This window comes from Astatotilapia calliptera, chromosome 17, assembly GCF_900246225.1.
Source record: "Astatotilapia calliptera chromosome 17, fAstCal1.2, whole genome shotgun sequence".
NCBI lineage: Eukaryota > Metazoa > Chordata > Actinopteri > Cichliformes > Cichlidae > Astatotilapia > Astatotilapia calliptera.
In genome coordinates this window covers 21,980,923-21,998,388 of record NC_039318.1, presented here as the reverse complement: position 1 = coordinate 21,998,388, position 17,466 = coordinate 21,980,923, and the positions used below count along the sequence as shown (strand labels likewise).

Genomic DNA, 17,466 nt, shown 5'->3' with positions numbered 1-17,466 from the left:
TCAGATTATTTCCTAATAGGATTAGGAATGCTAAGCAAGGATTTTTTTCAGGAAAACAAACTGTCATGAAGAAGAGTAGGAAATGCTCTTGAGTACACAGGTCTATCGACAAATAAGAATAAACTGTGACTTATTTAAGGAAAAATTGGACCAAGAAGAGATAATACAGTAAACGCCAAGGTTATTATAGTGAACTGCTACAACATTAAACAACAACACTGAACATTTTCAATCAGAAATATAAACTGAACTGATAGAGAAATAAATAAAAGCTTTCAGAATTATCAGAAAATGCAAACTATGCAAAGAAATCTGGTCCAGCCATACCAAATATGTCAGAAATTAAGCATGTTTGAATCAAATAATCTAGATTTGCTGCCACCTTCAAACATTAGCTACGTCAGTTCACACTCATGAGTAAATACTTTGTTATAACGGGGAAGATGGTGCAAAATAGTTGAAAATTACTCATTTCCTATCTTCGCCCTGTCAGTGACCTTGTGACCTGAGCTTGCCTGTGCTTACATTAGAGGAGGCATGGCTTTTGTGTCTGACACTCCCTCTCTTTCTAACACACAGGTGTAAAGAAGCCTCCATTAGCTCCCAAACCTAAACTCCCCGTCACTACCAAACCTTCACCCCCACCCGTCGCTCCCAAACCGGGACTCATTTGTCAGCCTTTGGCGGTCTCCCAGCCCTCCCCTTCCACTCTGAAGAGGGCAAAACCGGCTGTTGCCCCCAAACCATGCATCCCCAAATACTCTGTTGCCTCTTCTCCCCTGGTTTCACCCCCGCCGCCACCCAAGCCTGCTGAACTGCTTATCCCATCTCAGGAACAGCAGGAGGCTTTTGATGATGGCCTCAATCTTCTCAACTCCAAAAACGGGATATTATCTGAGGCTAGCAGACGTGAATCGGATTACATCATTCCCACCTGCTCCTGTGGGCTCCGGGACTGTGCACAGTGTCAGCCCCTGGAAAATGGGAGCACATCTGAGGCTGGGGGACATTCACACAAAGAGCTGTTAGAGAATGGCATTTCCAAAGAGGGGTTCGTGGGGTCAAAGCCACGAAAGGGTGGAGAAAATCAAGAGGAAGATAAGGGTGAAAGTGTGCAGATTAGCAAAAAGCCCAGGGGTAAACCTCAGAGACAGAAACACCTTGATAGGGGACCGGTAAGCAAGGAGGTACAGAGGACTAAGGAGCAGGAAGTAACTTTAAAAAATCAGGAAAGCCCTGCTGCTGAGCTCGATGTCTCTAAAGTATCGACGGAGGCCCAAAACACACACTTGAAGTCAGCCTGTGATGTCATAGGTGGCATCATTGTCTTCTCAAGCATCTCTCCTCTTGAATTGCCTACAGAGTACTCTGAAAGCAGCAACACTGTCAGCAGAGTGTCTCCTACCCAGTCACACCCTGATCTGCAGGTCCCCGCTGCTCCTAGCAAGCCTCTCCCAGTCCCTCAGCCTCGTAAACTTAAAAAGCCGGCGTTGGTGAGGCAGGATGGTCTGGAGGGTGGTGCTCAGGAGCAGTTTGTGGAGGAGCAGAAACAAAGAACTGAGATGAAGGAAGCTGAGGGGAAACTAGCTGCTCTGTCTCTCAGTACAGAGAGCGAGGAGCTCAAACCGGATGCGTGTGATGACAGTTCACCCCCAAAAGACTCAGGTTTAGGAGACGATGAGGCTGACGCGCCTGTCCCGCCTCCTCGGCAAACCTCTCTGTCACCTCATCTCCACAGGTCATTTCGCATAAACCCCAATCTTAACAAAAACAACTCCCACTCCTTAGACCTACTCTCACAGCCCGACTCTGTCAGCCACAGTAAAGAGGGTGAGGCGCGCCGGGCCGAGGAAGATGAGGAGGATGGGTACGGCGACTTTGAGCGGTACCCCATCAGTCATAGCCTCCCTAAACAGATCAAACTCAGCTGTCACCCTCCTCTGGCGAACGACAGGAAAGCCTTCTCCGCTGAGGAGGAACAGTCGCCGAGGGCACCGCCAAGAAAACCGCAGAGACACAGCCTGCCCGCACCTCCTCCACCCTCCATCTGCCCTCCTGCACCTCCACATGCTAACACCCCAATGAGGGAGCTGCCCGCTCCTCCTCAGGAGAAAACAAGCTGGCGCTTCTCGCGACCCTACGTGACCTTCTTCAGTCGACAGATCCCCACCAGGAGCAGCGTGCCGCCTAAGAGTCGAGCCCCGGTGCTGGGGGGCAAGCAGAGGGCGCAGTCTTTCTCTGCAGCTGACCTGGCAACCCGGGCCAACTCTCCAAAGAGGAGCCTCTCTTTCCGGAAGCTGCTGGAACTCCGGCTGTCAGTGAAGATGCTGCCAAAGCTGCTTGCCAAGGGAGGGCAGTCCCTGGACTGCACCAGCGTCGAGTCAAACCGGGGCAAGAGGAGCCTGGAGAGGCCCAGTAGCTGCATAGGGGAGGCTGATATTTGCGGAGAAGGCATAGAAGGCTTGGCGGAGTATGAGAACGTCCCGCTCTATGAGGAAATCCCGGAATACATGAATCTGCCGTTTCACAGTGCCAGGCTGGGCTGGCCTCATGACCCAGATGCAGCTGATGCAGACATCTACGAGGTGCAGGATCCATACCACAGATGTCAGGAACATGAGTATGAGAGGTACGCTGCTTTGTTAATCAATTTTTTCTCAGCTATTTGAGTTGATAGAAGCAGTTTAAGAGAGAGTCAGAAAGGTGGAGGGAGAAGGAGTCGGGGTGGTGACACAGTTGTTTTTCTGTTTATCTTTTTATCTCTTGTATACTGATTTTGTTGATAGCCAATCACTGCTGCCAATCTCAGTCTGCATGCTCTTTAAAAAGATATTTTAAATCTCAAGAGTCAGATTTTCCTGGTTCACTGGAGTTTAGGGATCAAACCCAAGCCACTGCAGAGGACTCGGACTCAGTACACACTCTAACAAGTGAGCCTCATGACCGTTTATTTCTGATTCTGGTCATTTGGGGGATTTATTTTAGAAGGATTAAAGTAGGTTAATCCTCAGCAGTTTAGCTCTTCTAGCCCTCAGGAGGGCTGGTTAAGATCCTAAAGCACGGAGGATGAAAAGCTACTAATTTATCTTGTTATTCCTAATATCTTTGCTGTATTTATTCAGATGACAAAAACGTGGTTGTTTATAAATGATTAACAACAGAATGATATAGGGTTAGGGTTAATTTAATTATTAACCAGTGAAATCAGTACATGTATTGATTTCTTTGGTCAGTAATGTAAGGTCTCCAATTATAATACAAACTGTGTACTCCTGGATTCATATCTTTGCTTTCAATTTCAATTTACCTGCAGGCTGACGGCAGCACTTTGACACATTTAAACTCAGACTGCTGCCATCACAGTATTTTGTTTATATTTTTAAAAACTATCTATTTGTATTTTTACTCAATACAGGAATGATTAATAACACCCACAAAACATTTTAAATAAAACAGAATTTTCCATAAAATGCAGCAGCTCTGTTATGCTTTATGTCTGTGACATTTCTTTACTCCTAATTCTTCATCCTGTATTTAGCAGTGACTTGTACAAAAATCATGTTGTGGATACAGATTTTGGTGAAGTTACATACATGACATGTGAAATAAATGCAACCAGAGAACATAACATCTCATTCGTACTAGGATAGTGAAATTAACATAACATAGAGGAAAATCATAAGAATTGGGATTTAATACAATCTTTTTTTAAAACCGTAGAGATGCTAATAATCGCTGTGTGTGTGATGATGCTTGTGAAAAGTTTCATTCAGACTAGCTCAAGCGTTAACTACTTTCAGGACCTCCCCAAGGACATGCCCACGTGTTTTAGGTCCTGAACCTAAAAAATGTATAAATCTATTTACAGCTTTATAAAAACTTTATCAAGTCTTATCATGTTTGGAAAATGAATTCGTTGTAATTGTACAAAAACCGTACAAGAAATGGTTACACGGTTATATAAGATCAAATGTACATTATTGATGGGATATCAATATTTAATTGGAAAATATCAGTGCTGTCAGTGTTAATCTCGTTAAAATGACTTTAATGCCATAATTTATTTAACCGCATTAACACGGCAAATCTCCATTAGCGAGTTAACGTGGATCGCCCCGTGCGTTAACGCGTCAACGTGTTAGCGCCATGCAGCTCATCACATGCAGAAGTATGTGGTCTCAGACTAAAATTCTTATTAGTTTTTGTTTAACTGTGAAATATTAGGTTCACAATCACATTCAATAGAAAAGCAGAAAGTTCTAAGTATTTATCTCTATTGATTAAAATAATTTTTTTAATCCTCTTTTTTTCTATTAGCTCTTTTTTTCCTCTCTTTCATCATCTTTCTGAAGTGATACTGCAGAGTAAAGATGTTTTATAGTGTGAGATAAGAAGGGCATCTTTATACCAGGAACAATGGCATGCTTTTCTTTGTCCATGTGGGAAAAAAGGACCTGCAAATTGATGTAGCGAGCTTTTATTACTGTCCTGTAATACCAGGTGAGCCACAGCTTCATTGCATGAACCGCCAGTGTGCAACAGGTTGGACAGGTGAAACGAGCGATTTGTGTTCAAGAGCATGTGAAAGTCAGCCTTTGAGGCAGTCAGACATTGAATTTGAATAGAGCATTGATGTGCAGCAGGTCAGGCTGTTTTCCTGTGGGTTATTTTCAGTGGCCAGGGCAGGAAATGTCTGAGAATCGCAGAAACGCCACACAGCTCTCTAGAACAGGGAAAATAAACCTCTAGCAACCACCAGCCTCCTTTCTCCTCCTCTGCCTGCCCGCCCTCGCACCATGTTTAGCCTCTTCTTAACCTCATCACTCCATTTTTCTCCTTTGCTTGGCTGAGTTTGTTCTCATGCTGAGTACATGCTAAATAATTTTCACACTCGTGGAAAAGCAGAGTTTGCAAAAAGAGCCACATAAGAGATGTTTTAAAGAGAAGTATTTATGTAATAAGAAGTATAAAAAATGAAAAAGGTAGACAAATATGGTACATGAATTATTTTGGAAAGATTAACAGCTAGGGAGTAGGGACTAAATTATGACAAAATGCCCTCGAGCAAGTTTGCAGTTCTGGACAAAACTTTACATGCACTCAGCATTGGTGTAAATGTCATGGTAATTTGGGCTTCTAGTTATTTATTTGAACTATTCTTTTTCCACAGTGGAATGTTAGTACAGTAAGCATCTTCAATGAATTTAAAAAACAAGAATTAGGTGCACAAGTTTGAATTTAATTTCGATTTTCTCTAATCAGCTTTTGGCATAATTCTGGTTGGATATTTCGCCACTCGTCTTGGTAAATTTTTCGTAGAGTTTGTTTAAGATGGTTGGTTTCCTGGCGCAAACCTGGCTTTTAAGGATATGCAAAACATTTTCAGTAGTGTTGAGGTTAAGGCTTTGGGAAAGCCTTTGTTTGTGGGATTGGTGTCCAGGTTTCCATTGTCTGGCTGTTGATCTGAGGTGAACTTAAATAATTTGGAAGTAGTCCTCCTTCTCCGTAATTCCATCCAGTGGAAATGTAGCTGGGTAATTATGTCATTGGCATCGGTGAGCCACTGTCAATATGTGACATATTGAAATCGCGTTTGAATTTCCGCTTGTTTTTTGCTTTCACTTTGCAATCGCGCGAACTGTGAACTGAGAGCGACGGTACTGATTGGTGAGTGACGATAATTTGCGCACCAATTCCTCTGACATCGTCTTATCAATCGTTAGCTTACTATGCAAACATGAAAAGTGAACTCTCCCGCAGCAAGCTTAAACATGTGAGAGGTTGATCGCGCAGAGAATCGCTGAGCTTATGTGAGTGCGCGTGTAAAAGCAGCAGGATATATATTTCAGTTCTGCTGAGCCAAATAAGACAGGTCAGGGTGAAGAAGTGACAGCCAAAGAAAAGCTTACCACAAAACGGAAACGTTATGACAAATCAGACTATAAGGCAAAAAGAAAGTGCAGCTTTATGGTTTCATGGACAAAAGAATTTCTGTGGCTGCGATATGACGAACTAAATAACCAGGGCTGCACATAAGTGGTTCGCAGGTGCGCATTCGCTGTCAAAATAAAAAACGCGCACAAGATGAGAAGTTGCAACGCGTGTTTGCGTACATAAGATTTTCTGGAGGAGGACAGACATTTGTTTAGAACTCTTAAAGATGTCAAAGAAGCTCCTTTAAGCAATTACTTTGGTGTTCCTCTACCTCCAAAGAAATGTCAGAAGGAGTCCGAACCACAAAAGAAGCGCGTATTCTCGGAAAAGTGGTTGCAGGAGGTGAGCTGGCTTCAAACAAATGATGAACGCACAGAGATGTGGTGCGGAATGTGCCGTGAAAATCCCACTCTAGCGGACAAAAACAGTGCCTTTTATATGGACGCAAACGCGCGTTGCAACTTCTTATCTGGTGCACGTCTTTTATTTTGACAGCGAATGCGCACATGCGGACCACTTATGTGCACCCGTGTAAATAACATAATGTTCTGCCGGGTGTGTTGTTGGTTAAAACATCAATCAAAAAAATTGTTCTCTTTTTTATTCGGGCTACTTAAATTTATTTTGGGCTACCAAAAACTGAAGAGTCCCTGCCCGAAGGGCTACCAGGGATTTTGAAATTTTGCGAGCCCTGTAACCTCTAGATCACAACCATTAAAATGACGACTGTAGGACAGGGTCCTCAGCATATATCATGTCATTGGGACCACATTTTCTAAAATGTGATTGCTTTTAGGGTGTCATTAGCCTTGATAACTTAGAAACTTCATGTGTTTTTAAAGGAAAAATCAGGATGAGCTGATTGTCATCTGTGAATAAATTGTGCTAATTGGTAAAATGCTCAACAATCTAGCTAGACATATATAAAAAAAAACATAAAACAGGGGTCCCAGAATTGAGCCCTGTGGGACACCACAGGACAAAGTAATTAGAGTCTCCAACAGAGGCAATGAGCCTTTTATCTAAGCCCTTTATCCAGGCCTTGTGCCTGTTTCCTCTGTTCATACAGGTGATCATGTCAGGACACCTTAGCTAACGCTGAGGTAAACTGTTGTGAAAGTGGTCTTCTAAACAATTAAGATGTGCTCTGCGTCTTAATTCTGTCTGGTATGCAGAGCAGTCTGCCGGGTGTTTGTGTGTCAGAGAGGAAAAAAGAGGGAGCGAGTGAATCTGTAGTGTTTCCCAGGCATCCGAGCCTGTTAAGTTTATGTAAGTAGCCCCGGGCTGTAAACAAGTGGCGCTCTGTGCCTGACCCAGTATTCTGGAGCGCTCGACTACAGAGAAAGCATAAGGGAGAGAAAAGCAGACAAAGAAGGAGGTAGAGTCAGTGGGAATTGAAATTTAGGTAACAGAGACACATAGGAAAAGCAAGGAAGTGGGCAGAGTGGGCTATTCGTGGTGGGAGTGAAGGGAGATACCCATTTATTTTCATACCCCACACCCCAACGTCCACAAGACTCTGCACAAAGATTAGGATAGGAACTGACAGCAGGACATAGAGGATGAGACAAAATCAGGATGCTTTAAATCCTTCTGTTCTGAAGTCTCAGACAGGTTAATTCTACAGAAGAGACTGCGAGAGCCAGATCAAAACATTAGCAGCACAAACACATGTTGCTGCTTGTGCCTGGCACACAGCGCTGTTTGTGGGAAGACCCGAGCCAGCATGTTGTTTCATTGATGGCCGTAGGGCTGATAAAAGTGCAATGAAGAGAAAGACAGGTCTCAAAAGTATAATCACTTTTCAAATGCACATTATGTACAGCTGGGTGTTATAGAGGTAGGTCCGGGCAATTAATCATCTCTAGTTTTGGCCAAAATGACTAAAAGGGAGTCTTAAGATAAAGTAAACTCTCAAGGTTTTGTAGTTGAAATCATGGAACAAGTATTACTCAGTTCTTTTTATCAGAGGACTGCTCAGGGAAACACCAGATTCTCCACGATACAATATTATCAAAGTACCTTACTCATAATAATATTATTTCAATTTTCAGCATTTTGCAGAGTGGAGTATTCCAATAATGTATCTTGTGATTTATCACCTTTTTCTAACTGAAAGTTATGTCCTCAAACTTGTTCACTATCTGTTTTATCCAATAAGATAAAGATTCTGTGAGTTTGTCAATCATACCAATACTGTCAATAAAACCTGCTATATGAAGGAGTCAGTCTGCAATTTAATATGGTCATGTTGGTAATTACATGCAATCTTTTTCTGATAATACAGTAATTAATTGTGATAAACTATTGAAAATCACATATTTCTTGCTGTGTACATAGCCAGAAATTCACATTTAACTATTACATTTATACTCAGTAACCTTCTTGTTCAATAGGTTGATTGTAGTCGTTTGAAGTCATTTTGCAACTGTTTGCAGAAGTGTTCCCTCTAATCAGGTGACCTGTGCAATTGTGAGTGTGCAACACGCTCAAAGCTCTGGGCAACCATTTAATCACTACAGGTTGCAATCAGTTGCAGAGTGTAAAAAAAATCACTACAATCACCAGGTAGCCAATATTTTTTTTTGTAGATGCAAGGAGGTTGCTGTCCAATTTATGTTTGCTCTGATTTAGGAGGTGGCTTTCTCAAAAAGTGTTTCCAGTTATGTATGTTTTTGTGGCTCAGGGTTTTCTCAGGATGGTGGTGCAGGAGATTGGCTCTATGTTCATAGTATTCCCAGAGTATTTTCATTTTTTAATAAAATATTCAGATTTGGTGTCCATGTATCGATAAAATATCACAATACTATGCTGTATCGACTATGAACTAGTCTGATTTTGGGATTGTGCAATGGTTGGCTGTCAGCTTTGTTTCTCTGTTGCTTGCAGACGAGCGTTTGCCTGTGCAAGATTGGATTTGCATAAAAAAATTCCTAGTAAGGGGCGTAAAACTCCTTACTATATGACCATGTGTCTCCCACCACCTGCTCCACCTCTTTTTTTCATTTGAATTACATTTAAAGTCTAAGAAAGTCAACTGAACCCCCCCCCCCCCCCAATTTTTACCAGTAATGCATATTTTTGGTAAATAATCAATTTTAAAAAACAACTAGTCACTCACATAGCTCCCAGTGGTTTGGTCCATTGCCCAGGTGTGGCTGTCTTATTTACTTCTCCCACACAGTAATATCACACTTGTTGTAATGAGACAATATTTCATTAGCTCTGTTATCCTTGTTACCAAATCTTATGCGCCAGTGCAGCCACATCTTACAACACATGGAGGCAGATTTGTGCAGTTTTCCAAGAGCTGTTGAGTTCTCTAAAGGAACAACTCAACCAGCTCTTTTACTGGATATAAGGAAAGGAGCTTCAGCGCTTCCTTTATTACCTCCTTATCAGAGGATACACTGGGCCTTTCTTTATGATGCTGAATATTTGTGCATCCAAACAACCAACATAGCGAACAAGTGGCACCGATGATAGAAGCCACTAGAAACAAACTATTCCAGCCTAATTGATGACATTTATGGCATTTGTTTTCTGTGCTGACTGATATGCTGCTCAGTGCTTTGCTGCCTGCTTTTAAATCAGGTGTCACTCTGAACATAAACACAAGCTACATGTGATGTCTCTGATGTGTATCTGTTTCTACCCGTGCTGATGCTAGCATGACTAAAGCTAGCCAAGCAGCAGTAAATATGTGAAGTAAGGCAGAAGGATATACTCATCAAACAAACAGGATCATAAGAATATAAAACCACGAGCACTACAAATGTAACAGAAATATGTTGACATAAAATGGCATGTTATTTGAAATCTACACGAAACAATGACACAACTACTTTTTTTCAATTTTTTCAATTTATTTATTTTTTACCAATTGTCCAAATTAGTCTGTGATTGGCCTTAGTGTGACAGAAATCATATTTATATACAACTAAATATGACTCAGCAAACATGTTTTTAAATGGATGATTCCTCACTTGATGACGAATGATCCATTTCCATATTTGCTGAGTCTTAAATTTGATGTCAGTGAACTTTTCAGTGGTTGGTGTTAAAAAAAAGCCCCCAAATCCCCTATGAGCAAGCACTTGGCGACAGTGGAGAGGAAAAACTCCCTCTTAATAGGGAGAAACCTCTGACAGAACCGGGCTCAGGAAGGGGTGGCCTTCTGTCTTGACCGAGAGGGGTTCAAATGTTCACTGACAATTTAGTTGTATATAAATATGATTTTTAGGACTTGATGTTGACACCAATTATGTGAAATTGGGGACGCGCACAGTTCCGCTTCTTCTTGTTCTTCTTCTTACTTGGCGGAATCTCTGGCAGGCTCTTGACTTCAGTCTTGAGTTCAGCCACCTTGACATTGAGCATTTTCTGTTTGTCTTGTACACTTTGCAAAGATTCCTGTACAGAAAATGCAGCTGACTCTTCTTTTTCTATCTTCTGTTGTTCTGTGGTGTCTTTTTCTTTCTGAGGCTCCTGCAGAGACCTTGCAGTGGATGGCAGTGAGTCCTCTTTTTCCATCTTGTCCTGTTCTCCAGTCTCGTTTTCTTTCGGAAGCTCAAATTTGTGCATTTCATTTGCAGCAGTGGAATTTTGTTCTTTGTGCTGCTGTGGGATTTTAAGTGAGGAAGCTTTGGCCCCTTTCAGCTCTCGCTCCAGAGACTCTAGCTTCAAATCATGAAGGGCCTTGTTGGGGCAGAGCTGGGATTTCAGGTCACTGATTTCCAGGTTGAGTGTCTCCTGCTCCTGCCTATGTTTAACGGCCTGCTCTTCAAGCTGATTTTGAGCTGCTAGGAGCTGTTTCTGGAGCATCTCAATCTGCTCTTGCTGAATCCTACATTTGAGCTCAAATTCAGCCTCCTTAGAGGACTTCAGTCCTACAGAGTCAGTGTGTGAAGCCTCTGTGGTTGGAGTGGCAGACTCCACACACTGCTCTGTGGTAGGGTGGCTGATTTGGTCCTGCAGGGTAGCAATCACCTCATCCAATATGACCATAGCTTCATTGTCACTCACGAGAGTGTCTGTCTCACTGATGTCATAGGTCTTATTACTAGAAGCCTCTTCCAGCTGCTCTATGAGGCCTTTGATCGTTTCCTCGTGATTTTTCTCGTTCTCGTGAATTTCTTCACGAAGTTTGTTCACCTGAAGCTGGTGATAAGAGGCCCTCTTGTTTGCACCTACCATTTTACCGTAAAGGTCGTTCTGATGGTATTGGGAGGCTTCCAGTTGGTGTCTGAGAGCAGCAATCTCGTGCCAGGGATTAAACGGGGGTCTAAATGTGGGAATGGGTTGATATTCCCAAGTCCCTCCATTAGGCACAGGGTTTGGTCTGCTGGGGTTCTTCCTATTTCTCTCTCTCTCCATGTCCTCCTTTGCATTTGAAATGGGGAGCATTTCTTCATTTTTTGGGTTTGCTCCATCAGCCGTGCTGTTTTGAGCTTCAAGAAGAGCCCGGGCATATGCCCGAGTAATTGCTCTTCTTGGTTCTTCAGCCACTCTTTTCTGTTTTTGCTTTTTTGGTTTCTTTGGTTTCACAACCGTTTCCTTTGGTGGTTGTGCCACAGGAGACTTTTTAGTATTTGGTTGTGCGGCTTTATCAACCTCAGGTTTTGGTGTGATGACCATTTCTATTTTTGCTTCTGCCATTGTAGATGCGTCAGCGTGTGCGTGTGCGTTTCTCTGCGTCCGCCTTGTCTTTGTTTTAACAACCAGGTTGCTTTGTGTTTCTGCCATCTGAGATCCACTAAAGTCGGTTGAACGTCTCCCCTATTTATAGGGTTTTCCAGTAGAATGTGCACTGTGACATCACAGGCTGTTCCTGTGATGCGCTGTTCCTTTGAAGTGCCATGATTGGAACAATTCAAAATAAAATGCCCACAAACCTAATGTAAAGGAAAGGCTTTTATTTTGTAGCACATACTGAATTAACACTATAAAAGCTACTCTACAGGAATTGCAGTAAAAAATAAAACAAAAGCAAAATATGTTTTTTAAATGGTTGTTAAAAAAACTAACCAAAGTAGAAGACAACTGTTTAGTGGAAAGTATTCGACATTCTAGAGATTCTCAGGCATAATAATTTCTTTCATAATTTAAACAAGGACAGGTAGAAAACGTTCATATTTAGTGAAAGATATTTATTAACATTATCCAATGAGAGTTACTGAATGTCTGTAGGCAGTGAGATCTTGGTGGTTGATGAGGGTTGATGACAGAATGTCATCTATGTTTTGTTTTAAATTCCGTTTCAATGCTGAATCTAAGAAACAACAGACTGCAGAGGGAGACTTTAATAGAGGTTTACTAACTCTTACTATCATATACATTGTGGAAAAATCTGTCTTTATTTAGCATAATATATTTGTTATAAGCACTAAATATGTTTTATGATTAACTGATGAACACTAACGTACCAAGCTGAAAATTCTGCTCACCAGTCAGCAGCTTATATTCACAAAAAACGGATAAATCTGCGATCCATGCAACTTAAAACTACTGATGCATTTTATACCATAATCTGTTAATATGCAAATATGGAAAAATTATGCAGTTGTTTTCTTGTATTAACTCATCTGTAAATAAAATAAATTAACAGTATTAAAATGATCAAAGTGCAGTGGGATTTATTGTGGTGTATTAGTGTGTCTGTGAAGGTCTTTGACCTGGAGAAGACCTCCAGACCTAGTAGTTGGTTGTTTTATTCTTTTTTTTGTGGACACATTTTTTGGCGTCCCCTCATTTTCAATTCCTACCTAACCGCTGTCTGCATGACTACCCAAAATATTGTCTAATTGTATTCATCAGTATTTTCCGTTATACCAAACCTCTGAAGAAGTGTCGGTCTTGACTCACATACTTCTATGAGTAAATATGCGTGTTAAATTTGTCTAGGCCCCCTTATTGCACAAGGCTTCCTTAATCTTTATTTATCCAAGGAGTGTTTTTCTGAACTCACACACCACTCTGTAGCCCTGCCCTGCTTCCCTTTCACAGATTTAAACATTCCCTGTTAAGAAAAGCTAAATTAATCTCTGTCTGTCTGTGTTTGGGCGAATAGCGGCTGCCTCATCCAGGAAGTCCACTCTGAGGAGGAGGAGATCCACAGCTCAGATGACGAGGACAACAGCTCCACCTCTAGCAAGGAGCACTTGGACGAGGCAGACAGACAGGTACTATAATGAAACTCCGTCTGTAACATCAGGGGAATTCAGACAATAAAATGACTCAATGTGAGCAATAAAGTAATTAGGGTTGAATTTAAACTGAAACTTCTCCCAGTACCTGATGACTGATCATTTCCATGCATGTTACTCTGATACCACAATCCATAAACATTTATAATATTTACTTACCATCATGCCTCATGCTTTCACCAGTGTAATTATTATAATGAACATCCAGTCAAACGTCTTGGTTCTCAAATTCTTCCAGCAGAGTGTCTTTGCAGCTACGAAAGGCTCTAAACACTTATTTTCAGCCATTTTTTTTCCTTCTCTTGCTTCTGTATGACGTTAAAGAGAGTGGATATGCCTAATCTGGTCATATTTATGAGGGGTAGCCAATCAGAAGAAATGTGGGGTAAAGGGGGAGGGGCTGAAAAGCTTGTTTCAGAACTTAAGAACTGTGTCACAGCTCAGTAATAGAGAAAGGAGGATGATTTTAAAATACTAGTCATGCAAAGCTACTGTAGTAGATTCCAGGAAATGAAATATACTAATAAATATAATACATCAATTAATGTTAACATAAAGTTCACCTTTAAAAAACTATAAAGAATAATATATATTCTTTATATTATAACAATATATAATAATTTCTATGTTGAAATCTCCAATGCAATCCAAGAAACAAATATGGAGTTTGAAAGTAGTGTAAGAGGTCCCATTTTAATGTCTTCAAACTATAGCTTGGTTATGTCGAAATCATAATACTGAGATCAGGATTAATCATTAACTCACAGATTAAGATTTTTTTTTAATCTGTTGACCCAAATGAATAAATGAATATGAATGTGATAGGAAAACACAACGGTCCACTCAGGAGTTGAGTATAGGTTAAAGCCTCGTTTATACTTTCGCCTCAGAGTAACATAAATGTCATCATTAGAGGGTGAGCGTCTGTGTGCCCGCTTGTTTTCATGACCACGTGGACTCGTCTGGAGAACTTACATTACAGTGCACCAGCTATGACTGCAGCCCAGGAGGAGGACTTGGAGTAGATTTTCAGGGAAGTATAACAGGAATCACTACTCAGCTGGTGGTCTCTAGCTGACCATGTCTATAATGAAATATAATGAATGCAGTCCTAATGCAGTTAGAAAAATGTCTGATTCAAGTGGAAGATTTCCTTGTTTACTTTCAATCAAACATTGACATGTGACTCCTTGTTATTCAAGGAGCGGGTGAAGCTACTGTGACTTATAGACTATATATAAAAGATGTGACTGCACAAAGTCACCTATTAGTACTTTAAAGTGGACAGGAGTCACTATATGTATTGAGAAACAAAAAAAACACCTTTGTGTTACAAAAAAAATACAATCCACAATCTGCACTGTAACTTGGAGATTATTTTCTCCTTCACTTACAGTTGGGCTTCATTTTTCCTCAATTCTATTATGACTTTATCTACTCAGTGAGATAATGTTTCCAACAAGTGTGGCATCTCTTCCTCGGAGGGTTTGGCTTTTTTTTCGGGGGGGGGGGTCCTACGTTGAATACATCAGTCTGTTTTCCCTGTGGACATCATGATGGATATCAAGATTCCCAATCGTGCTTCGCTAAGAAACTGTTTGTTCTGTGATGCGCATGTTGTAAACTGTTTGGATAGACCATTTTATTGCATGAAATAATGCTGATCTCTTCCGTGGACATCTGCTGATCCACAGAGGTCCACAGTCTTGACTTCAGCTTGTTGTTTTGGTCAATCAGACCCCCCCTATGAGCAAACACCTGGCAACAGTGGGAAGGAAAAACTCTCTTTTAACAGTAGGAAACCTCCAGCAGAACCAGGCTCAGGCAGGGGCTGGCATCTGCCAAAACCAGTTGGGAATGAGGGGAGAAAGACAGGACAGAGTCCTCAAGTGCTTTACAAAAGTGAACATTAAGAGTAACAGGTGGATTTTTCTGTTTCAGTGCAGCTAGCAAAAAAAACAAAAACAACCCTTTTTGCTAAAAAGACAGAGAGTGGCAGTGGACAGTATATGCTTCTTATTACCATAAAAGTCATTGTTGCATAAAATGACTTTTATGTTAATTTTATGGCAGCAAAAAGTGGCCGCCTTAGACTGCTTTTTAGCTTTAGTGTTGTGGTTTTCTACTGTGTTACCAGTTCTGTTATTAGTTAGCTAGCATAAACTATAAGCTATAAACAGTAATTTAGAGCAAGGCTCCATGGTGAAAATTAGCCTTTATACATGTAGTGCTTCATGTCCACTTGAACGATTTGGTGTTCGCCCAACATCACGAGTCAGGGGTGAGTCTCAGAGGGGACATGCTCATTCAGAAGCTACTTCTACTAATTCCTCTTTAGACCTAGAGGCTCCATCCCTCTTTTATATACAGTCTGTGGCCCGAGCCACAATAGTCACATTAATGGTGACTATCACCTATAGCAAGATTACTAAGACTCCACTATTTGTAGTTTTTAGACACTTGAAGAGGTTAAAACAAGAAAAACAGAGAAATTTTATTTTTAGTCTCATTCCCAACCACACTAATCGGAAACCATAGTCTTAAAGTGGCTGTTTTTATTCACACTTAGTGGAAAATGCTACAGAATTATTACAAGGGCTGAAGTGAGCATATTTCCAGGGAAACATCTATGGAAAAACATCTCCAAGCGCTCTTAAAATATGATGTCAGCATGTGAAGCTGGCAGATCATTTACAGGTCACAACGGACGACTCGTATCTCTCCCGGTGACTCAACTGTCACCGCAGCAGCTGGAGGCTATGTGCTCACATGCATCCTGCCGAGTGTGTTTGTTGCCTTTAAAAGCTTTTCAGAAGTGGGTGTGTTTGTGTGTTGAAAGTGGGGGATGTTGAGCAAACACAGAAGGGCTACAGGTTCAGGAATAGCTCCCTCAATGGCTGAAAGAGTCAATACTGTCAGCACCTGTGTCTGATGGCTCTCAGAGCGCCGGGGTATCACAAATACAGGCTCCGATAGGACCAGTCGGCCATTTCGGTCAAGCAGGGGCCAAGGCCGGCGTCCAAATTAAGTCAAAGAGAATCCCCCCTCCCCCTTTCCCATTCAACAGCACACTGTTGGAGAGAGATGGGGAGAGGAGACAGGCAGAGAGGAGGGAAAGGTTCCTGCTTTATGTTGTTTGAAAGAACCTTAATGGTCTTTAAACACCAGCACCGGTGATCATGGTGATTTGCAGCGAACCTGTGAGTTAACTTTAAACTGTTTTGGCGCCGGCGTCTCCCTGGCACCGTCCTGACCGTCTGTGTTTTGTCTTTTTTTGTGAAACTTTAGCAAGAAGACGAGATGAAGAGGAAGAAGGTGGTGCACATCGCCCAGGAGATCATGAGCTCGGAGAAAGTGTAAGTGCTTCAGTCACGAGGTAGCATCTGTACTGTAATCCGTGGCTGTCTAACGGACGTGTTTCTCTCTTTTATCAGGTTTGTGGATGTCCTGAAGCTTCTGCACATAGTAAGTGTCTTGTTCAGTCAAGACTTTTATTAAAGGAGGATTTCCATGACTTAATTTAGCATCCAGAGCAAAGAGAGTGCCCAGCATAATAAGCAGCACTGTATGTTTTGGTGCTGGCACTGTGCTGTAACTGTCTTGAGTGGTGATCAAAGCCTTTTCCCTAGGATGGATTTGAATTAGTGGGCCCTTGACTGCAGTTGTCTTTGCTCGAGTGCCCTGGCTGAGTTGATTAATGCAGTTACAATCTACAGCTGAGGCTTTTAAAGTTGCTGCAACGGAGTGTTTCTGGTTTTCTGGGGGGCCGTGGTGGGCAGATAAATGCATGGCCACAAGGTGGGGGAGGAGGTGCTTTGATCAGATCCATTACAGAGATGCACTGAGAGAAGAGTGTAGGCACAAGAAAAAGAATGAGCTGTGGGCTGTGGAGTTTGCCTGGTGGCTCGTTTAGTCTGTTTGACATATTTTGGGAGAGTTGTCCTGCAGACATTTGTGTGTGATGGCCCAGTGATTTTTTTGAATATTGCAATTAACTGCAGTTATGCTGCTAACAAATCTGCTGACTATTACTGATTTGAACTATAAAGCATCGATAGAAAGAGAAATCTTTCATGTGGAGGAGGATCATCACACGTGATGAGTGTCAGGTTTGATGTGGAGAGGAAGAAAAGGATGGAAACCTCAAGCTGAATATTCAACAAAAGAAGAGCCTTTTGTTGTGGCTGATGAAAAGTTCAAAATGAAACACAAAAGTCCAACAAAATCCAAAGAAGATGAGACAAAAAGGCGTTTCAACAAAAGGAAGGCGGGATTATTTATACTAACAGGAAGGGAGTGAGAGGCAGGTGAAAGTAATTAACCAATG

The 17,466-nt window shown here is 41.7% G+C and overlaps 1 protein-coding gene across 1 annotated transcript in view; it reads left to right on the top strand.

Annotated features, from left to right (window-relative positions):
* Positions 1 to 17,466, top strand: part of fgd6 (FYVE, RhoGEF and PH domain containing 6) — a 32,132-nt gene that overhangs the window by 1,374 nt on the left and 13,292 nt on the right. The window contains exons 2-5 of the mRNA XM_026146937.1: positions 580 to 2,629; positions 13,004 to 13,115; positions 16,428 to 16,495; positions 16,574 to 16,604. Coding sequence (XP_026002722.1) covers positions 580 to 2,629; positions 13,004 to 13,115; positions 16,428 to 16,495; positions 16,574 to 16,604 — 2,261 coding nt within the window. The remainder of the gene's footprint in view (positions 1 to 579; positions 2,630 to 13,003; positions 13,116 to 16,427; positions 16,496 to 16,573; positions 16,605 to 17,466) is intronic.